Below are 23,763 nucleotides of genomic sequence, written 5' to 3' on the forward strand. Positions count from 1 at the left end.
CACACGCGATCAAGGCTTGTGTGTAGACGCACATGAACTTCTAGGAGAATAAAGTTTCCATTCTAAGAAGACATCCTGTTTCACACTCTACTTTTCTAATCGTCAACCTAGGGTAACGCGAGTTCATAATTAGCACTTGTGAATATTTGGTCGACTTCAATTCGAGTAAAGGTGGCTTTCTCTTTCTGACGGAATATGAAAGTCGTAAGATACGGCGTCAGTGTAAACCTGCGTCGTAGAACGAAGGCTTTTAATAGATAAATTTTTATGGGTATTTTGATGAGACCAAACCAATTTGTCATAAAATGCGGGTTGTCGTGAAACCAGGGGTCGCACAATCGAAGTTTCACTGTAGTTGGCAAGCGCCTTGGCAATCACTGCCACGAATCGTTGCGAGCGGCAAAGTTGGGGTCGCCAGGAAACCAAGCAAACAAAACTTGACGCTGGTCGTAAAAAGGCGCATGCAACATTTCACCTCCTTTTTGGCATTTAATACCACGATCTAGGCTTCTTTTACCTGCACCGACACCGCACAGTACGTGAGCCTCCAGCATTTCGCGACCATCAAAACGCTACCATCGTGGCCGCGATCGACCCCACATGTTCCATGTAAGTAGCTGAGCACCGTGACCACTGGAGTGCTTCAGAGCAATCGCGAACAGCAGCAAGCATGTGACGTGCATGACAGCTCAAACACACTGCACACACCAATAACACAATGATATGTGCGATTACATCAGAAAAACAGACGCCCAGAAAATAAAATCCTACTGGAGTATTACAGATTATGATAAGGCTGACTTTACTGAAAAACCAAAGTTCTGCCGTTTTTCTAACCAAAGAAGATCCAACATGGCCTCTGAAACTGGAACATAGTGCGTGCTTCCAATTTGAATGCGACACAACTAGCCACTGCAAACAAAACTTGACCAAGCCAACAAAAAATCCAACATGGCAGCTTTCAAAATCGAGCGGCATAGCTCAATACAAATGATTTAGTCTAAAAAATTTAACTTTGGAACATAAATTTGTCCGAAAAATCAGTCACGAAATAGTATTAGTGCAATGGGAACTTGGACGATGCATTTGTGAAGTTAAAAATATTCAAGAAGTCAGAATTTTTGGAGCTCTAAAAATCCGTCAGCGACTGTAGGTTCTTATTTGCAATGCTCAAAGGCTATAAGTGGCACGCCGTGAAATCTAAGATGGCTGCAAGAGAAGGGTCAACTTGTGTACTCTCATAGGAAAAAATAGGATGCCCAGAAGTACGCCTTGTACCACTTTCACCAGATGAATCCTTGATCGTCAAGTGAATGTATATCGGACCAAAGTACTTTCCTAGATGACAGGAACTGCTAAATGTTCGCTACCTCATTTTTCGTCGCAGTGAAAAGGGTTGCGCTGTCAGGTGATTGACCCTGCACCAACGATGCCTTGCGTAATCCTCTGTGTGCTACAGAAAACATCGCGAACTAGAATTGACATATGAACTCCACAGTACTTTGAGATCGTATGTAACGAGCCTGCCTGGTGGATTTGCCGCAATAATAGGCCACTAGCTAGTAGCGCCATCGCGGCTGCACAGGATTGAATGTTTAACGTGGTGCAGATTTGCGAACATATTGCCATGTTCCTTTCCTCAAGTTTTGTTATCACCCCATTACACTACGTTCAGCGCAAATCGTGCCTACAATGTTTGAAAAGCTTCGAGGCTGTAGTAGATCGTTTTGTTGAGATTACGGCCACTTCATGAATATTTTGGATTATTCTGGAACCTACGTCGCCGCTATAACATTCAATGATAAGTGTATAAATGCCGACGTGCTTCGCCACTTGTCAGTTAATCGACTGCCGACGCCCCGTTTGCTGCTATCAGTGCAAGACTTTCCGTTTACCGGGCAGCATGACTGATAAAGTCCGTGTGGTCTTGACGGCCCAGAGCACTGCTGAGGGCTCTCTTCGATGCTTGTGCTCAGCAAGTTTCGGTGTCACCTGACCTACTCCGTAAAGAGACTACTGCGCGACCCCTGCACCGAGGTCGTCGTCATTCCACAGCTGCAGCCACTTAATGTGTGCCTTAATAAGCCATTTAAGGACCATGTCAACTGCCTGTACATGGAGCGGACGAGGTCCGGAGAACCAGATGTGACCCCTACCAGACGGCTGAAACGGGCCTCGCCAGCAACGCTGTGCTCGTGGATAGTCTAGGCTTGGGTCTGCATGCCCAAGGCGCTCGTTTGCCGCGTGTTCAAGAAGTGCTCCATCTTAAACGCGCTTGATGGCATTGAGGATGATATGCAGTGGGAGAACATTTCCAACAAGGGAGCTTCGGAAGAGAGTGCGTCTAACGAGGACGATGAATGAAGTGTGTGAATAAACGCATTTTTCCGTTTTACTCTGGCTATATTTGGGTGAAAACTTTGTTTCTCGCTTTTGCTATCCCCAAATGACAACCCAGACTACAGTAAAATCTCGTTAATTTGACCACGTTAATTCAGAATTTCAGTTAATTCGGCCACGGCGTCTGGCCCGACCGCGGTCGAGCCACGACGGGGAAGCAGCCGCGGATTCTGTCGGCTAAATCGATGGCGCGCCTAAACAACTTTGGGATCGGATTGCGGCCTCCGAGATTCAAAACTTCGTCCATGGGTAGTACATCTCGGTACTCGAGCAGATGTTCTGCATAGAGTCAGGCAAGTAGTATGAAGTAAGCCTGCTAAGTGCAATCCACATGCCGACATACCTGTGGAACAACACACCGTCTGCAGTAGTCGCCAACTGCTTAAAGCATAGCGGCTTCGCGCATGATGCTGCTTAAGGGTGTGGTGGCAGATGAAGAAACCGGCGGAAAGCAAGACTGTTGCTATGTGAGCATCATGCCAGCTGATGTCCCCTGGGCGACTACTTCGCAATTGACAGCGATGTTGCCGTGGCCAGCACAGCGACAGACAGCGATATCATCGCCGAAGTCTTGAATGGCGAAGGGGAATCGGCTGAGGAGCACGTAAGTGATGCTGACGAGCGTCCACGTCATGCGTTGGCCGTTTTGGAGGACATATGCATGCTTTCCTTGAACAGTGTGCGCGGACTAAGCCACCTGGAGGAACTTCGCAAAATTGTGACTTTGCCGCACACTGCCTCTGTGAAGCAAACTGCGATCACAGACTTTTTTTAAGAAATAAAAGTCTGATGGTGAAGGAGACATTTCTCAAAAATTTCGTTCATACAACAATTCGTACTCTCAATTAATTCAAACATTCTCTCCGGTCCCGCGAAGTCCATATTAACGGGGTTTTACTGTATATGCGGGTCTGAGCTATATGTGAGCTTTTACGGTACGTAAGATGGCGGGATGTATTGTGCACGCAGTGCAATATGAATGCCTAAGCGTGAAAAAAAAGGGGGGGGGGGGGGGGTCTGTCACTTCGTGTTTAGAATAAATGCCTCAGGAAGAAAATTTTGGGTGTGATCAAGAATTGTGTCTGACAAATCGTGCGATCATATACAACATAGAAAATTCTCTTCTAAGAACAAAACAAAATTAAACCACGTTGTTGCAATTGTCTATCGTTTCTATAACTGTAAATTTCTCTTGGCTTTGTGAATGACGACCAAGATTTTGCAAAAGCCGTACAAGTGGTAGACAAAATTATTGTTACAAAAATATACAAAAGATTACTCTTAGGCTAATCTTAGACCTGAGCCTGCCAGGTGCGCTTGGTGCCTCATCGGCAGAGAAAACTATCGTCCTTTTATCACCATTGTAATCCAATCAAATGCCACGACTCTAAAAAAAAGCGTTGTTGGCATATAAGCTTCATCAACGCTTTTTTGCATTCCAGCCCCACCAGTTCTAATTTCGTCCACACAGGTGGGCAATAAACCAGCGAGTAATAAGGGTTCATTAAAGGTCGCACAAAAAATAAACAGATCGTGGGCAACACACTATTGCTGTCATCGCCAAGAAATCGCAACTGTGCGCTCCCACCCAATCACATGTCCAGGTGGTAATCGCGACAACACCATAAAAAAAGCGCGAGTATAAAAACAAACTTAAATATTACAGTCCCGAAAAGTTCATTGTATCTTCAAACGGTGCCAGCACTTGATTACTTGCTTGAACGAGTCGAAATATTTTTTTGTTTTTCCAACAGAAAGAGTGCGGAAAACATACGACACCAACCACTTGCCACAAATTCGCACCGTCGCATATTATCATAATTGTTCCAGAACTGATAAAAATATTTCAGAACATCTCACAGACTTATTTTCTACCAATACTGGTCCGTTTGAGATGAAATTCAGCATGCAAGAACGATAAAACTGACTACAACTGCATCCGTCGAAACACCTTCCATAGAAATGTGGAGTGGGTTGCCAGACCAGGGACAGCCATAAAAGGGCACAGGGAAGAAAATTGAGGGGAGCACATAATCTAATCGACCCTACGAATAAACTAGGCAGCTGACTAGACAAGAATAGCATTTCATTTTCTGATGAACAGAATAGTGGCCAACAAACTGCTTCTCTATTTTCAATTTCCACCACTTCAATGTGGGCTGGTCAGAATTTCTCACCAGAAATTTTCACCATTTGATTTGCTCGGTCAAACCAGCTGGATCTCTTAGCGTCCACACACACCAGTCAATGTGTATGTTTCACCTCTGTTTAATCAACATCCTTTTGAAAGAAAGTGCATTGCCTGTCGTCACTTTCTTTGTCCCTGTCTTTTTAGTGTACCACAAGTTTTCACAACGTACTGTCAAACCCCTTTACAAAAGACTGATTTAAGCGACAAATGGCTATAAGAGACACCAGTGGACCAACACAAGAACAGGGATTGATACGAAAATGCAGATGTGGTACCTTGCTTATAAAAAACAAGAATTCCTTCCCCATGCATGTCTCTTATAAAGGGGTTCAACTGCATCACCCCAAGAAGTGCATTCCTACATCTTTTAACTAGGTTCAACAAAAAGCTTTGGGCTAGGAATGGACGGCGCTAGTACAAAAAGGCAAAAGTAACCAGTTTAACAATTTTTCAGCTTACCCCCTTGAGGATGCCGTTGACCGAGTACCCACAAGGTGTGAACAGATACTCGTCCAGGGTGGCCATTGGGTAGAGCTGGTCAATGCCAGACTTCTGGGTCGCATCCCTGGCACTGGAGGCGCCCTCCTGGGTGAAGATGCGCATTACCTTCTGATCCAAATCCTGCATGATCACCTCCAGGGTTTGGTCGGCCACTTGAAATCCACGGTAGCCCAGAGGAGTGTTCAACGTGTACAAGTACCTGCATAACAATAATACTTGTGGCATAATGAGGTCTGTATTATCACAAGAAGGAAAATGAGAGATATCACAACGTCTATATTATACAGGTGAAGCTTGTAGCTACTACTGCTTACTTTTCAGGCAGCAAAACTTCATGTGGCCTTTTGTATTTAAACAGAGACATAGTATTTGATTCTTTGCTGTCTTTTAGCAATTCTGTAAAAGGTTCCCATCACACAAAGGGGAACGTGTCTTTGGGAACCTGCTCTTTTTTTCTGGTTGGATCTTGATGAAAATTGGCACAGACACTAAGCATGGCCTCAAAGTGCTTCCATAAAAATTTAGAGGCAATACCACAAAAAACATGGAGAGACAAATTATTTCTTCATTGAACCTCGTGGAGAGGCTGGAGTATTTATAAAATGACAAATAGTTGGCAATTACTGCACACACAGCTAAACGTAAGCTCAAGGGGGCTGCCTTTCCAAAAATTTTTTTTGCAACACTGAAACTTGTTAATGCTTTCTCCAGCGACGCTACAATGTGGACACTTGCACTACAAGCCAGAAGCCCTACAAAAAATTATTTTTCAAAATGAACAAATAAGATCGCAGCCCCCTGAAGCACAGTTCCAGGAGCGGTGAAAAACAATCGAAATCTCTGAAGTGGTTGCCAAGATATCTCGAGCTAAGCATAATGCCAAAAAAACAGTATTGAGAAAATTGCGTGTACAGTTTCACATTGACTTTACGTCTCTAAAACACATAAAAATTGTGATGTTTGGTTTGCCTTATAATATTTGACTTCTCGGACATGTGGCCTTCGCCCAGTGTGCCTTTGTTAACCCGTTTCTCAAATAAATAAATAAATAAATAACCTCCTGTTTGGCTTACAAAGAACAAGTATAGATTTCATTAGCTTTAGACTTAAGTTTGTTCCAAATGATTACAGAACCTAGTCGCGGAACAAACATTTTAGATCTAGTCTTTACCAACGCCCCCGAAACGGTTGACGAAATTGTCTGCTTAGATGGCTTCAGTGACCACAAGCTGCTACAACTTACTCTTAATATTCCCTTGCAATTTATTGGCGTCTTAAACAAAACTATCCATGACTACAACAAAAGATACTATGACAAAATCAATGAAGAACTCGAAATTTTTCTTTCTAGCACCCTTTTACCTTCATTCTCGGCTCGTTCAGTACAAGAAAACTGGCTTCTGTTTAAAGAAAAGCTGTGTACGTAAGTGAAAAAGCATATCCCACTAATCAGGATATCGGGCGACAAGCGTAACCCTCGGTTTACCAAAAACCTTCGAAGGTTAAGAAATAAAAAGAAAAGACTATACGCAAATGCAAAGCGTACAAACTCGCCCGTGGCATTGGATAGGTATAGCCTGTTCTTGAAAGAATATTGTTCAGCTTTAGCAGATGCTGAGGATAAATACTACACGCCTGATTTACTATCACTACTCAAATACAACCCTTAAACGTTTCGGCAGGTGATCTCGCCAAATAACGGCGCACATCACATATCCTTATGCGACAAAAATAAGGTTCCTCTAAATGACAAAGACTGCGCAGATGCCTTCAATACGTTCTTTTCATCTATATTCAACATATAAGACCATTCAAACATTCCGCAAGTCACAGATCTAGATTATCAGCACATGAAACCTATCGACTTGACAGAAGAAGGTATCACAGGTCTCATTACCAAACTTAAGCTGTCGAGTTCATCGGGTCCTGATAATATTAACTCCAAAATTTTAAAAAATACAGCCGAAATATCTAGTGAAATCTTGAGTCATATTTTTTGCCAGTCTTTATCCTCAGGCCAGTTTCCCCCAGACTGGAAAATTGCAAAAGTCGTGCCAGTACACAAAAGTGGTAGTAAAATTTCCCCAGAAAACTACCGTCCTGATTTCTTCGATAAGCATTTGTTGCGAAATGCTTGAACATGTCATTGCTTCGCAAGTATATACCCATCTGGAGATCAATAATTTTTTCTTTGCTAATCAGCACGGTTTTAGGAAGGGCTATTATGTGAAACTCAGTTGCTCAAAGTCAATACAGACATGCATTTTAACATGGATCATAACCTTCAGACAGATTGCCTATTTCTCGATTTCTCCAAAGCCTTTCATCGCGTAGCTCTTTGCCGCTTAATTTCGAAATTATCAGTTCTTAAATTACACAGCTTCACACTCTCTTGGATCCGAAACTTTCTAACAAACAGTTAGCAATTCACAATCGTAAATGATCATACGTCATCCCTTACATATGTCACCTCCGGTGTACCACAGAGCAGTGTGCTAGGACCCTTGCCTTTTCTTATTAAAATTAATGATCTACCTGGTAAAACTTCATTCTGCATGCGTGTATTTGCCTATGATTGCATAAAATACCGACCCATTGAGAGCTCTGATGATCACCTCATTCTACAGCATGACCTTCAGCCCGTTACCGAATGGCGTGATGCCTGGCAAATGAGACTTAACTCATCTAAATGTAAAATAATGACATTCTTGTGTAAAAGTTTAAATCATAGCTTGTCGTATTACATAAATACAAACTTAGTGCATCAGGCATCAATGTACAAATATCTAGGCGTTAATCTTACACCAAGCCTTTCCTGGACCTTTCATATCACAACCATATGTGCACATGCTTCCAAATATGTGCACACGCTTCCTCGGGTATATACGCCGCAACTTGCGTAACTGCCCACCTGACATTCGCAAACTCGCATTTCTAACATCTGTACATCCGCAGCTTGAATTCGCGTCTCCCATATGGTCTCCCTATCAAGAATACCTAATCCGCTTGTTAGAAGCTGTTCAAAATCGAGCTAGTCAACTAATTTCCCATGATTACAACTATCAGTCAAGCATAACGCAGATAAAACAACGTTTCCCTTCAAGCTTTAAGCAATCGTTGTGACATGGCACTCTTGTCGTTACGCCATAGATTTGTTTGCCAAAAAAAAAAGGCATCAGACTTACCAAAGGTACGCGCGTCCTGCACATCACGACATCTTCACAACGACTTAAGCTACAATCGCATCTATGAAAATACTCACGCATTTATTTCTCGGCTTTACCGCGAGCCATTTGCCTATGGAATTCGTTTTCAAATGACACTGTTGCGCAAGCAAATAAGGATAAATTAAGACAACTCTTGACCCTACAGTATTCATCGTAAGAAATAATCACAATCATCACATTATACATCGAGCCATACTGCGTCATGGAAATTTCTTCCTTTTTTTGTTGTGCGAAGTATGTGCGAAGCTCCGTGCTAAGAATTCCTTTCTACTTTGTTTGCTTGTTTCTATGAGTGCACAAGTAATGTACATTTTTTACAAGACTTGCGTGCCACTCTTTTTGCAAAAATCAGTAGTATTTTTGCATTACTTTCCAAGTATTGCTTTCTTAGTATCAATCTGTTAATAGTTCGTGGCTCATTTTTACATTTCCCGAGTGTTGTTTTGATATTATTGTGCTGTTAGTAATTTGTGCTATTCTTAGTATTATTTAGCCATGTAATTCAATTTGTTTCACCGTCTCGCAAGTATGTTACTCTTGCACTTTTCAGACTCATGTATCCTATCTTTTCCATTTGTTTTTGTGAAGCTCCCCTTACTCAATGCTCCCCGAAAAGCCTGTAAGGTACTTGTAAATAAAAAAAATAAAAACCAAGTTCTTTGTATGAAGGAGTTAGTTATATTGGGTTTATTGGCGCAAGAGCAACTCAGGCTAAGCTGCGCCAGTATGAAGGAGTGGTATGATAGGCATGACAGCGAAAATTGTAATCGAATACGGCCATATACTGACATGATTACACATCTTCCTTGTGAAGTTGTCATTAGCATAATTTAAGTACTTTTTGATTTAAATATTCACTGAAAAAATTTTATATAGAGCAAGGTTTATTGCATCAGAAAACGACTCGGACCATGACAGCCTATGCCTTGTTTCCAAATAACGAACAGTTACGGGCAGAACACTGGTGGCACAGAAATTTTTTAACAGTTAATCTATTGACGCAAGTCGGGTGGATAAAAATTCGTACCCCTGCTTCATACATACTGTTTCACCAATCTATCATGAAACAAATCATCATACGGCTGGTCGGGGAAACCCTAATATACTAGGCTTTCATTGTTTCAAAACACTCAGACGCTTGCGACGTTACCTAACACAGCTCCAAGCATGTCTAAATCACATCACTAAAGCTTATTGACAGCACTCCATATGACCCTAAAGTGCGTGGCCGTGGGGATAGAGCAGCCGACGCGTGATGCGCTTGGCGGCAGCATTCGGTGAAGCGTGAAATGAGTAGCTACAATGATAAAAAATTTGCACGCACTGTGCTTCGTATCGCAATTTCGTGTGTTGACGCGTTAAACTGCTAGTAGTATAGCCACTGTTTCGAACAATCCTTGGCACTGAATGCAAGGGGAGGGTCTGGCGCACTTGGCTGGGGTACACTGCCGATGCGTTAATGAACCATCTGAGGTTCCGAGGAGACAGCAAACGATGTGCGCCGGCGCTTTGTTCTTGCCCCCAAAGTTTGAGCTTCGTCTCGCCGTCAACGGAGTTAGGCCTAAAGATGGCTCTGATAGCGTGCCGCACGATCTACGAGCGCGGCACACCTTAGTAATTTGATCAAGCATCCACTTACAGCTCCCAACTAAAACTTAACTATATTATAAGTGATCGTCGAGTCATGAACATGTCAGAAAGTAGCAATTTTCAACAGCGGTGTCCTCCCGACCATAGCTCGCGACGCACAAGCAGCAGACAACAATATACAGGAGAGAGCATCGGGCCAATGATGAGGCGAGCTATGCAACATGGCGAAAGCGGCCAATCGGAGCCCTTCCACCGTCCCAAATATTTGCTTTTTGCGTGGTTATTTTTCAATGGAGGAGCCAGCCGACGCAAGCAATTAAAACACGGAGAAATCCTCTTTCCGATGAGACTAAGAAGCTGGCTCCCAGCCGCACCATCGCAAAGCTATAATTTTTTGAAAATCGCTATTTTCTTGCGATTTCTAGAATAAATTTCGCCACCTAGAAGGAAGAAACAAATATTTTGAAGTACGTCTGCACAGTTTTCAGAGTGGATATTTTGGAATGAGATAAAAATAGGGTCCCAGAAACTGAAAACAGCACAGTTTTCAGAGTGGATATTTTGGAATGAGATAAAAATAGAGCCCCAGAAACTGAAAACTTCATTTTCAAAATATTCATTTTATCACAGAAATTTATACACAGAAATTAAGCACTCCATATTTAAACAACTAAAACATATTAGTCACGGCACTTGTGGGGGTGCTGACACCCCCCTGTAAAGTTGTCTGCGCCGTGTGGCGCACGTGTCTCGCCCCAAGGCCGCATTTCGGGTGACGACCGCAGGTCGATAGATGGCGTTGTGTTCGCATTGAGTACCACTGTTGGTAGAGTGGTAGCGCCGGCGATGACCCGTGGCAGAAGGCAGGCCTTGGTGGCGGGCGAGAGTTAAGTGAGCCTCTTCTGCGCGTGGCGGCTGCCGCGAACGGTTGTCTCTCGCGGTGGGTCTGCCGTGGACGGCACCGCGGGCCGCCTGCGGTAGGCCCACGTGGTAAGTCAAGCGTTGGCGACGCCGCTTTGGATATGTTCATGTCTGTTTGTCCCGTTATTGTGTTTGTCATGTTTTGGAGTGTATGGAAATTGTGTGTAAGGATGTATAAGTGGGTTGATCACGATTGATGTATCGATTAGGCGAACGATATCGTCGTTGTAAATTAGTTATATGAATGTATGTATGTTATTTGGTTTGTACCGACCGCGTCTTCTGTGTCCGTTCACTCCAAGAGCGTGGCATGGTGCTCGCTTGCCACGTCGGGACCCCACACACTTTACAAGAAATACTCATATCACTTCACTCTCGACCACAGAAAATAAACATAAAGAAAAGCTATACATTGTGAAACACTACATCACTTAAGTTTAAAAAAAACATACATCTTCAGATAATATTATGGAATTTCGCAGCTTATTCCACTCGGTGGTTGCCCGCAGGAAAAAAACTGAATTTAAAACAATGGTTGTGTGATCTGAGAAGGGGAACGTACATGTTATGCTGATGCCTTCATGTTACACCAGTTTTTATATTTATATACATTAACTTGTCAATTTTCACTAGTTCTCTAATTATTAAAAAGAGTAATTTAAGCCTCTCTTACTGTATCCTTTGTTCTAGTGGTTAAAGGTTGTGCGTCCTTACAAAGCTGTGTTGGGGAGTGGCAACGCTTATGCTTATGAAATGTGAATCGTGACGCCAACCTAGGTAATTATCTAGCTTGCTGCAATCACTTTTTGTATACAGATCCCATACCACTTTTGCATACTCCATAATTAACCACACAAGATTCTTGTAAGTCAAGCATTTGATTTCTGTGCTGGCATGATACAGAATTCTTCGAACTCTTTACAACGCTTTGTTAGCCTTAGAACAGACAAAGTGGATGTGCAGGTTCCATCATAGATCGGAGCTTATCAATAAACCAAAGTATTTGTCGTGTTCGACAGTGCTAAGTTTCAGATCGTTTATGCAGTGCGTCCTCTTTAGAATGAGTTTTTCTTCTATTTACACACATGGTTACTGATTTTGCGACTTTAAATTCATCTGCCAAATCTTGCTTCAATTCTGTATTTTACAGAGGATTAGATTTAATTTCGATTGATCTGAAGGAGATTCAACTGCTTTATATAATACACGATCGTCGGCGAAAAACTTGATGAGAACTGTATTATCTTTGGGTAAGTTATTATTAAAAATAAAAAACAATACATAGTGGGCCCAATACGTTACCTTGAGGAACTCCAGAAAATACATAAACAAGGAAAAATGTTTTCGTCTTAAGCTGAACATACTGTTTGCGATTGGAGAAATAGGATGAAAACCATTGCATTAAGCATAGATTTTTAATTATTGCATTTATTTCTAACAATAGTTCAGTGTGCGACACCTTGTCGAAGGCTTTTGCGAAATCTAAAAATATTAAGTCAAGCTGACCTTGCGAGTTAATTTCAGAGGAGAGATCATGAACAAGCTCAACGTGCTGTGTAATTGTAGATAGGCCTTTTCGAAACGCATGTAGCTGTGGGTATATTATGTTGTGAACATCTAGATATACTAACAGATGCTTAGAGACAATATGCTCCAAAAGCCTGACATGTATTTGTGAGAGAGATGGGGTGGAAATTTTTGCAGTCATTTGTAATAGCAGCGATGGCATAGTGGTGAGAGCATCAACCTCGCGTGCAAGAGGTCAGTGGTTTGAATTCGGTGCGACGCAGTTCCCAACGAGATGGAAAAAAAAATGTGTGGTGATAGACCTCCCACATGCATACATCAATTAGCTCACGACCCTCAGTCCCCGGTGGTTGCAAAGCAACTGATCACAACAGGGGTGAGATCCGAAGCACAGCAGAGGGTGCTAAGAATCTCTGGGTCTGGACAGGCCGCCACTGGAACTTGAACTTGGCAACCTTTAATGCTAGAACCTTATACAGTGAGACAACTCTAGCTGTGCTATTCGAGGAGCTAGAGTGTGTTAAATGGGATGTAATAGGGCTCAGTGAGGTTAGGAGGATAGATGAGGCCTATACAGTGCTACAGAATGGGCACATCTTTAGCTATCGTGGCTTGGCTGACAGAAGAGAACTAGGAGCGGGGTTCCTTATCCACAGGAATACAGCTGGCAACATAGATGAATGCTATAGCACAAATGAAAGGGTGGTAGGCATCGTAAATAAAATCAATAGGAGGTACAAGATGAAGAGGTACAATCGACCACATTCATACCGTATTTACTCGCGTATTCCTCGCACTCGCAAAATTCTCGCACCCCGTACATGGCCCAACAAAAATACGATTTTTTTTTTCCTTGAGTAATGATCGCACCCTCAAAAACTGCCGCAATAATGTCGTCTGCTCGTTCCAACCACTGATGATGACAGGGCAAGCCATCTGGCGCCATCTCTTTAGCATTAAGCGTACTATTATTGCATCAAGATTCAATTCGATTCAAGCCAAGCCAAAGTGGCAAGTATGCGTAGCGGCACGTTTTGTATGTTGTGTCGGTAACCTTGTCACGTTATGGGGCGATACTGAAGGTACACGGCTGCTTTCACGTTAAAAGTGATAGAACATGCACTAAACAACGGTAACAGGGCCGCCAATAGGCCCTTTGGAGTCTGAGTTCTGTGTTCGCTACTGGTGACGGCAGCTCTAAGCCACCAAGACGCGTTGGGCCTGCCGTGTGCCTGAAACTGGGATTGATGATAAAATTTATTTCATCAGAAAGAAAGTGCGGACGATTCTGTTAAATAGCCATCAGCCCAATACTGACGTTCTAACTTTTTGAGGGCTCCTGTTGAGCGAAGTACGCTCTTGCTACGCCCACAAGCTTTGTGTATGGTATTCCAATTCTCGACTGTTTGCTTGCATTTTTTGTGTCTCAAATAAACCTTGCCTTTTGTTGAACCTGTGCTTTTACTGTTGAGGTAAGCTTTGATTAGTACTTCTCAAAGCTTGTTGTTAGTTGCTGGTGTGAGAATCCCGATTTGCGGCCACTTCATTTTCTTTTTCGCTCTGTACGTTTTCGTGGAAAGTTTTCGCCGCGTAATTCTCGCACCCACCAACTTTGCATCGGTTTTCCGCCAAAAAAAGTGAGAGGATTTCGCGAGTAAATACGGTACTATAGTGTGCTATGGAGACAGCATGAGGCTGTGTTCGGAGTCAACTTTTTTTTTTTTTTTCTAGGAGGGGTTGCAAGTTGGGGGAGGGGGGTTTGACTCGTTCTTTTTTTATTGCACAAAGACTTGCCTTTAAGGCATAATATTTTTGTGTTAAATGAGTGCTGTTAGGCTGGTGTTGTGTATGAAGTGAAGTAGTGTCTTGTGGAATCTGTTTTCATGTATCCAGCGGTTGTAACTGGCTGTGTCGCTGTAGCGAAGGCCGGCTCAAGCGAGGTGACGGGAGCGTTCTGGCTGCAACCCTTTACATGTCCATAAAAGGCGGTATGCATCTGCTTGCATCGCAGGAGTAGGACAATACAAAAACGTATCACCAACTCGTAAATGTGACCAGTTCCGTGACGATATAACGGCCGGTGTAAGGGCCAGCCCTGCCCAAAGCCTCCTAAGCACAACTTCCTCCGCCCTAGTAAGGTGAGGGGGGAGAGAGCAGACACACGATGGAATGAGAGCACGTGTATCCTGCCTAAGAACATTTTTACGGGTATGGAGTAAGTTTAGGAGCTGAGGTGAAAGGGGAATGGCTGGAAGGTCTATGTCTGGAGGGCAGTGCGCCTGCTGGTCAGCAGCAATGTTGTGTGAGTTCGCAGCATGGCCTTGAATCCAATGTACTTTTACGCAAGTAGCCGTATTATGGTTCAGTTAATGAATCGCCTCGCAGATCTCCATCCCCTTGTGTACTTTCTTGAGCTCCTTAATAGCTCCTAAGGAATCAGTGTATATGTCAATCTGCTTAATTGTGGGCAGTTTAGAGGTAGCATGCTGGATTGCGTCATGGATGGCTTGAAGCTCCATCACAAGGGGAGTGGCTTCCATAGATAGATAACGCTGGTGGCTTCTGACAAAAGTATGCATAGTACTCAGGAATGATGTCCTTCCGCCGTCTTGTAGGATAGCAGCATCTATACCGTATTTGCTCGCGTAATCCTCGCACTCGCACAATTCTCGCACCCCCCACATCGCCCAACAAAAATAAGATTTCTTTTTTTTTTCTGGAGTAATTATCACACCCCCGAAAACTGCTGCAATAATGTCGTCTGTTCTTTCCAGCCACTGATGATAATAATGCGCGCCATCTCTTAAGCATCAGGCATACTATTGCACAGAGATTCAATCCAACTCAAGCGAAGCCGAAGTAGCCAGTGCACGTTGCGGCGTGTTTTGTATGTTGCGTCGGTAACCTTGTCAAGTTATGAGGCGATACTGAAGCTGTACGGCTGCTTTCAAGTTGTAAGTGATAGATAATGCACTAAAGAATGGCAACATGGCCGCCGGTGGGCCCTTAGAATTGATGGTAAATTTTATTTCTTAAGAAGGAAACTGCGGAAAATTCTGTTAAATAGCCATCAGCCCAATACTGACGTCCCCCGCTTACCTTTTGAGGGCTCCTGTTGAGCGATGAACGCTACCGCTACGCCCGCAACGTCCGCAAGCTTTGCATATGGTATTCTAATTCTCGACTATTTGCTTCCACTTTTTGTGTCTCAATTTAATCTTGTCTTGTGTTGAACCTCTGCTTTTATTGTTAAGGTAAGTTTTAATTAGTATTTCTTAAAGCTTGCTGTTAATGTTGGCGTGAGAATCCCACCAACATTAATTTTTAATTTTAATTTTAATTTTAACATAATTTTTCTTTTTCGCTCTGTACGTTTTCGTAGAAAGTTTTCCCCGCGTAATTCTCCCACCCTCCAACTTTTCATCGTTTTTCCAGCAAAAAAAGTGCGAGGATTATGCGAGTAAATACGGTACTATCAATCAGATAATAGAAAAACGCTCTCAATACAGCCTACCCCTATACATGGCCTTCACAGATTACGAGAAGGCGTTTGATTCATTAGAGATATCAGCAGTAATGCAAACACTGCAGAATCGGGGCATCGATGTAGTACATATAAACATCCTGGAAGAAATCTACAGGGGATAAACTGCCACCATAGAGCTCCATAAAGAAATACCAATCAAGAAGGGTGTAAGACAAGGGAATACAATCTCTGCAATGCTATTTACTGCATGCTTACTTTCAGAGGCCTAGAATGGGAACAGTAAGGGATAAAAGTTAAGAGAGTAGCTTAGTAATCTGCCCTTCCCTGATGAGATTGCATTGCTGAGTAACTCAGGGGATGTGCTGCAACTCACTATATTACGGAGTTAGAGAAGGAGAGCAGAGAGGTAGGTCTTAAAATTAATCTGCAGAAAACGAAAGTAATGTACAACAGCCTCGGAAGGAAACGGCACTTCGAGATAGGAAATAGTGCACTTTAAGTTGTAAAACACTACGTCTACTTAAGACAGGTAATAACCGCGGAGCTGAACCACGAGACAGAAGTAACTAGAAGAATGAGAATGGGGTGGAGCACGTTTGTCAAGCACCCTCAAATCATGAGTGGTAGGTTGCTACTATTCCTCAAAAGGAAAGTATATAATAGCTGTATCTTGCTGGTACTTAGCTATGGAGCAGAAACGTGGAGACTTACAAAAAGGGTTCAGCTTGAATTGAGGTCGACGCAGCAAGAGATGGAAAAGAGAATGATGGGCATAACATTAAGAGACAAGAAGAGAGCAGAGTGGATCAAGGAACAAACCAGCGTTAAGGATATCGTAGTTGAAATCAAGAGGAGGAAATTGACATGGGCTGGGCATAAAGCATGTGGGCAGAATAACCGCTGGTCATTAAGGCTAACTAACTGGATTCCCAGAGAAGGCAAGCGGGTTACGGGGAGACTGAAAGTTAGGTGGGCAGAGGAGGTTAACAAGTTTGCGTGTATAAAATGGCAGCAGAAATCACAGGACCGAGTTGACTGTCGGAACATGGGAGAGGCCTTTGTCCTACAGTAGACATAGTCAGGCTGATGATGTATTACCACTTTTATGTATCCGTACAACCTTAGCGACCTTTGCAAGCAGTGGGAAAGCAACCACTAGTTATTGAAGACTAGAAAATAATTGTCAAATACATTGAAGCCCAAACTCTGTACTTATATAAGAATTCATTTGGCCTTTCCTAAGGTCCTGCAATTTTCTTTTTGTCGATGTTAAGGAGCAGGTTCAACACTTCTTGTTCACTAATCCTTATTTCTTCCATGACACATAAAAGACTGTACTTTTTTATCATCGTAGGTGAATCCTGATGAAAAACGGGCATTAAAACTTTTGGCACATGCTTTCAGATTTTTTTTTCATCTGCCTCAAGCAGGGTTCGCAAGTTCAAATTCACATATCTCCAAAACTTTTGTCGTGCTTCGTAGAAAAACTTCTAACATTATACTAATTATCTTTAGAATTTTTAACTAAACATCTCAACTCACGGGTCATCTTGTGAATGGTTGTCTTTCGTTCAGGGCAAGGTTTCTTCGAGTGAGCTTTCCAATTATATTTCAGTTGCCTTCTGGCATGAATCACTTCAGGCATAATCAAAGGATTTTTCTTAGCTGTCTTTTTTTTTTTGTCAAGTTGGAACGTACATTTGAATGCATTCATTAACCACTTGTGAGAAATAATCCCATAGTCTATGTGTACTTGCTTTTAACTTTGATATGTGGGGTTTAACGTCCCAAAACCACCTAATGATTATGAGAGACGCCGTAGTGGAGGGCTCCGGGAATTTCGACCACCTGGGGTTGTTTAACGTGCACCCAAATCTGAGTACACGGGCCTGCAACATTTCCGCCTCCATCGGAAATGCAGCCGTCGCGGCCGGAATTCGATCCCACAACCTGCGGGTCAGCAGCCGAGTACCTTAGCCACTAGACCACCGCGGCGGGGTTGATTTGAACTTTGCAGGAGAACAAAGCTATCGAAAGAGTGTTAAAGTTTTTCTAAAAAACAAAAGTATACCAGCAGCCACAAAATTTAGATTTGTATTTTCGCAGTCACCATGAAACTTCACTTGCGCCATATCTAAGCAAAAGGTAACAATCTTGTGATTTGATTTTCCATCAATTACATTGCAGGTTCTGACATTTGTTTCTAGAAGCGATGATACAAAAACAAAGTCAAGAGTAGTGGATGCATCCTTGTATAAATGTGTGTATTTAGACAATTTGGCATAGGTTAAAACAAAAGGCAAGATGCAAAGGACAATGACAATGTGCTACCTCTGTTCCTGTAAACCCCCCCCCCCCTTATTATGCGAATCTCATTGAATACCGCGTGGGCTGAAATCCCCAAGCAAGATTATTTTATCGTCCAGGCATATATTAGAGCCCATAAAACATCTTAAGTTCATAAGAGTCTTGGCAGGAGTAAAGGGGGTCTGCACATAACTCCAATATACACAAGGTAATCATTTATTCGAATCTTTACCCAGACGACTTCAATATCACCAGGATGTGGTAAATTTTGATATTCTATGTCTCTTTTTATCACAATCAATCTTTCCTTATTTAACGTAACCTGGTGGTGTAACTTCCACATCAAGTACATCACTGTGAAACTATGTCTCTGCGATTGCTATTATGTGAGGGCTATGTTCCAAGGTGAAACTCTATATTAAATGGCATTTCCTCAACACACTAAGCATTTAAGTGTCACCATTAGAGCATTCAAGTCTCAGCTTCAAGCAATCAATCTTATAATAGTTATATTATCAGCATAATTATTGACATCTGCATGCCAAATTTCACCACATTATCTCTATAAATAACGAGCAATTTTCATTGCCATGTCCCCTGTTAAAGCAGTTCACAGGCCATGCAAACAGCAAGTTGATCTTGCAATATAAAATTCAGCCGGAAATGCCAAGATGGCATAAAAGAAATATTTGTAGAAGCGACAAAAATACACTTATGTCTCCTACCATTTGCTAAAAGAGCATCATATTAAATGCCAATCTGTGGCAAAAATGAAGGCTGGCAGTGCAGCAGTAGAGATGGCGTTGATATGCACTTGGAAAAATGGTTCAATGGTTGAGGAGTACAGGTTGCATGAAGCTTACACTGACGAGTGCCATCAGGAAAAGTATGTGATGCCACTCCACACCGAAACATGAATAGGCACTTGTCCAGCCGTCTCGGAGATACTATTTGACTTAACTAGTGAAACCGATTGATGACTGCACCAATTGAGGTTTGTATGCACTGAACCCTGATCCCCGAGACGGCGACAGCGTCACAGGATGGATGTCGAAACAAAACGTTTTTAGTTTCGGTTTTGGCTTCGTTTCACTGCTAAAAGTTTCATGCTGTTCCCGTTCTGAAACAAACAAAAAAAATGTTCCATGCCAGTTCGTAATTTTATTTGTCTGTATGCAAACATTTTAAGTTAGAGTAAGGAGAAAAAAATATTGGTTTCATCTTATAGTTACTCTGGCTCCATAAGCAAGTGGGACAGAAGTAGGACAAGCTCTCCCCACATTCTTTAGGGGAGCACAACTAAGTGTATAATGAATCCCTATAAATCAGCCCATACCAGTGCCATTGTAAGTTATAGTGGACTTTCTCAAAAGTGAATGGCGAATTTTTTTAGCAGGCTCAATGCTTTATGCCAGGGAGTGAGCATGATCTCACGAGCAGCAAATGAACGAGTGTATGCCTCTCATAGGATAATTTAATTTATTTACTGTTCTTTACCCACTTTTGCAATGGCCCTTTAACTAGGTTGCAGTATGTGAAAATGAATAAAATAAATAAATAAATATTATCCGGTGTTTCGTCCCAAAACCCCAACACGATTATGAGAGACGCTGTAGTGGAGGTCTCTGAAAATTCTGGCCATCTGGTGTTCTTTAATGTGCTCTGACATCACACAGTACACGGGCTTCTACAGTTTTGCCTCCATCGAAATGCGACCGCCACAACCAGGATCGAACCCCCGACCTTTGGGTCAGCAACCAAGCACCCCAGCCAATCTTCCACAGAGGCGGACTACCTCGCATATGAGAGAGAGATGGATGTTCTTATTAACAAACTTCCGCCCTGAGAATGCCTTTTCCACGGTGGCTTGTTAGAGGCACACGAAAGTCCACTACAGTTAATAAAAAGATCTCTGGTTTCCATTGCTATTGCTTTTCATGCAATTTCAACACATCTTTTCGTTGGAATTCCAGCCTGAGGTAATTGCTTGTATTGTTCCCCGAGACATGTATTAATGCTCACATTGCATGACCTCAGTGAACCAAAAAACGATAAAAAAAAGTGGGGGCCCTAAAGCTTCACCTTATTAAGAGTTGAAGGCGATAGCGAAATCCGGCCCCTAGTGCGCCCTTCAACCGCCAAGTGCATACTTATCAATACATTTCGTTACATACACTCACACACGCACACAGTAGATTGTACCAGCGCACGCGCCCGAATGGAACATACAGGTTTTTCATCTAAAGCAAAAGTCGCATGGCCTCCAAGACACACGCTGCGCGCTCGTCATCTCGAAGGCCATAGTCTCACAATGCCTCACAACTAGATAGCAGCACATTAACTAGCATTTGCAGTTTGCTTGATCAATGCCCCTAAAGAAGGTATGATATTTTTTCGCTAAATGAACATAGTTGTCCATTTTTTGAGCCGTTTGAAAGTTCCTGTGTGTTTTTAGTGGCGATGACTGCACTATCCCAGTTTTTTTCGGCGTAGATTGCGGCCTCCCAAATGCGCCTACAAATCGCCGAATGGCTCGTTTTTGTCGTGACACCTGTCGAACAAAATCCGATAAAGGGGCCCTGAAACACTTTTTCAAGTAACCATGGAATGAACTTACTAGAAGAGCTTATTGCCTCATGAATTCAACGCCGCACACATTTTTAGAATTCGTCCAGTGCGAGTGGAGTTACAAAGGTTTGTCGCTAGCTGCAATTGCATTACCTCTTCTCTCATTCAGACGAAGAAAGCGCTAGAAGCTGAGCAGGGAGGGGTGGCAAGGCCAAAGAAACTACGTTACCCGCACCTCGTGACCTTGAGCACTTTTTATTTTCTTCGAATGCGTGGTTTTTTTCAGTGTGACCGCGCGCACGCGCGGACAAGTAGCGGCCTCCTGCGGCGATCTCTGTAACTTGCTTTTTCGCTCATGGACGATTTTTTGATCACAATCAACAGGGTCAATGACGACTTCGGAATTTCTGCGACACGAGCTCTCTAACGCTATCGCATTAAAACTTTCAGTATCACTCTGGAATGAAATAATAGACAACATTTTGGTTAAAAGGGCCACAGTAGGGGCTGGTTGGATGTACATAGTTGACACTTGCTTTTTGAACACGAAAAGCACAGGCAGAACACACACGAGTGTGAACACTGTCAGTTTGTGTGGGTCCTACTTGTGCTTTTCGAGAAATTGTTAGTGCATGATCATGTGTATTCTACCTGCTTTTCACATTCGAACAGTGCATAGCAAGTGTCAAATTTTGGTCAAGTTTCTTTTCTGGTCAAAACCAGTTTTTTTTTAGTTTTAATTTTCTTTATGCCCTGACACTGGTCAGCAGGGTGACCACACCATTTGGTTCGCACATCATCCATGCATAGTTGGCATGAATGCAGTTGAATTCCTTCACAAGAGACAGGAATTGGGGAGAAATAAGCAGTCTCTTGATAAGATAATGCATACTCATAAGCAGGGCATGAGTATGCATTATCTTATCAACACCTATTTTAGTGTAAGCACACTTGTCTCTTATACCCAGTTGTTTCTTACATCAGTGCGTCTTACAGCGGGGTTCAACTGTACCGCAGAAGTAATGCAAACAGCCAATGCCTATTCTTCAAACATCTGCACAGAGCTCACGTGAAAAAATGCAACTTAAGCTGCTGGGAGAAACTAGAGTTTCATTCAACACGTTTGGTAGCATTTCCTCAAGTTCTGCAGGAAAACAAATGATCATTGAAGTTCCCTTGAGCAGCCAGTACTGTACAGACATTCACATCGTTCAGGCAATAGTCGTCTCTGCTATCAGTGACAACATTGTATCGCTAACAGCAGATAGCCCCATCTTGCAGCAGTTTTGTCTCAAGAGCCAAGTCATTGCTAACAAAAATAAATTTCTTAAGGTGGAGACAGAAATTGATTAGAGCTGACTACCTATGGAAGTTGACTACTGGAGAAATAATAAGCATAGAAATCCCAGGATTGGCCTCAATCAACAAGGCCCTTGGATGGACACTGCGAGGACTGTCTTCAGAGTGCCTCTTGACTTTTGATGGCAAGACACCTCTTGATCTGAGTTTTGCGAGTGGGAACGACTAGCGACGATAATGCAATCTCGCAGATTCCACACTCGTTCTGACCCCTCGAAGCGTCGGACATGACCGATTCTAAAGAAGCGCACTTACACGAGTCCACGTGAACTTTAACGCCTGCACTACTGTAGGCGTTAAAGGAATGATTCCCAAAGAAAATGGGAGAAGTATAGTGGAACTGGCCTGCAAAAAAGGCTTGAAACAGCCACATGGAACTGATCATGATGCCACACCTATACATTCACAAAAAGTTAGAACGAGGCAATCGGCAAAAGAAGCCTTATCGGAGTGATACGAAGCAGTTGTCTAGCAGTGTATGGAGCCAGGACATGTTGAAATGTTTCCCAAGAACGCTCCTACCAATCGAGATAACCACTGTGTGCCCCAACGAGAAAATATGAGGGTTGAATATTTTACTGCGGAGTTCCAAGTCTCGCTCTACGCTTTGTCACCCAAGCAAGGCATACGTTTTCTCAACAAATGCATTGATATAAGATACAAGCATCATGATGAGCTCCCCATTGCACCATTCTCAACCTACAGAGGACATTTGAAGTTTACTTCAGGTGGAGAACACTGGTTGGGTGGTTGGTGAGGCAGATTTGCCAGAAAAGTCAACTCTTTGTTGATTAATCACTTGGAAAGAGCAAGCTCAACAGCGAAGAAACGAAGGTGCAACTGGAAGTAGAGGTGGCTTCTGATTCAAAACAGTTCACCTACATACATGGGCACACCAAAGAGCCCTCTCCGATGTTTCTGGTGCATTTTCCTGTTGGATGTTCATTACAGCCTTCTACGAAGCAAAACAACTAAGACTACCGAGCTTGAAGTCCTCAGGCTACTCGACGTGACAGCAAGAACCTAGAATACCAGCAGGAGCTGGTAGATCACAGGTGGATCCAGTAGAAGGAAGTGTACATGTTAAAGCTATGAATCGGTGAAGAAACTACACCGAACGCCGTTCATGTTTTCAACTTCTGGCAGTGCATGCCTACAAGCATTCATTTCTTTTTCTACATGATGGTGTTGTTTTTATCCCATGGTTTAACGTTTCTCTCAAATTCAGTGCACATGCAAGCTCAAGCACTCCTACAGACACACATGTCTCACGTGTAGTGCAGTGGGCACTTTTTTAGCAGACCAATGCAGCGCATGCAGTGCAGCGAACATACGTCAGCAGAGCCTTGGCATTATGTTGAACTGGGCTGTTTTTTTTGCTCTAGCAAGCAAGCCTTTGAATGTTAATCTGACTTGTTTTCAAGCATAGGTCAGCGAAATCATTCATGAGTCGACTCACTTGGATCCAGCCGCGAGTCTCAGTGAGTCCGGGTGAGTAATATTTTCGAGAGTGAGTCAGCGAGTCCAGTTGAAGAAAATTTGCAAAGTGCAAGTACACTTGAGTTCGGCTCAATAAATCAATACTTGCCTTACTTGCATTCATATTTGTACTCACGTCTACTAACAGGTATCAGTGGTACATCATTTTAGTATCTATTGATTAGAGGCATAAATTACATAGGGGG

General features: G+C 42.8%; 1 protein-coding gene across 1 annotated transcript in view; it reads right to left on the bottom strand.

Moving 5' to 3' along the window:
* The window catches only part of SamDC (S-adenosylmethionine decarboxylase), a 98,208-nt gene that overhangs the window by 45,490 nt on the left and 28,955 nt on the right, over positions 1-23,763 (bottom strand). Inside the window, exon 7 of the mRNA XM_037424855.2 lies at positions 5,051-5,291. Within this exon, the coding sequence (XP_037280752.1) occupies positions 5,051-5,291 (241 nt within the window). The remainder of the gene's footprint in view (positions 1-5,050; positions 5,292-23,763) is intronic.

This window comes from Rhipicephalus microplus, chromosome 5 (assembly GCF_043290135.1).
Source record: "Rhipicephalus microplus isolate Deutch F79 chromosome 5, USDA_Rmic, whole genome shotgun sequence".
NCBI lineage: Eukaryota > Metazoa > Arthropoda > Arachnida > Ixodida > Ixodidae > Rhipicephalus > Rhipicephalus microplus.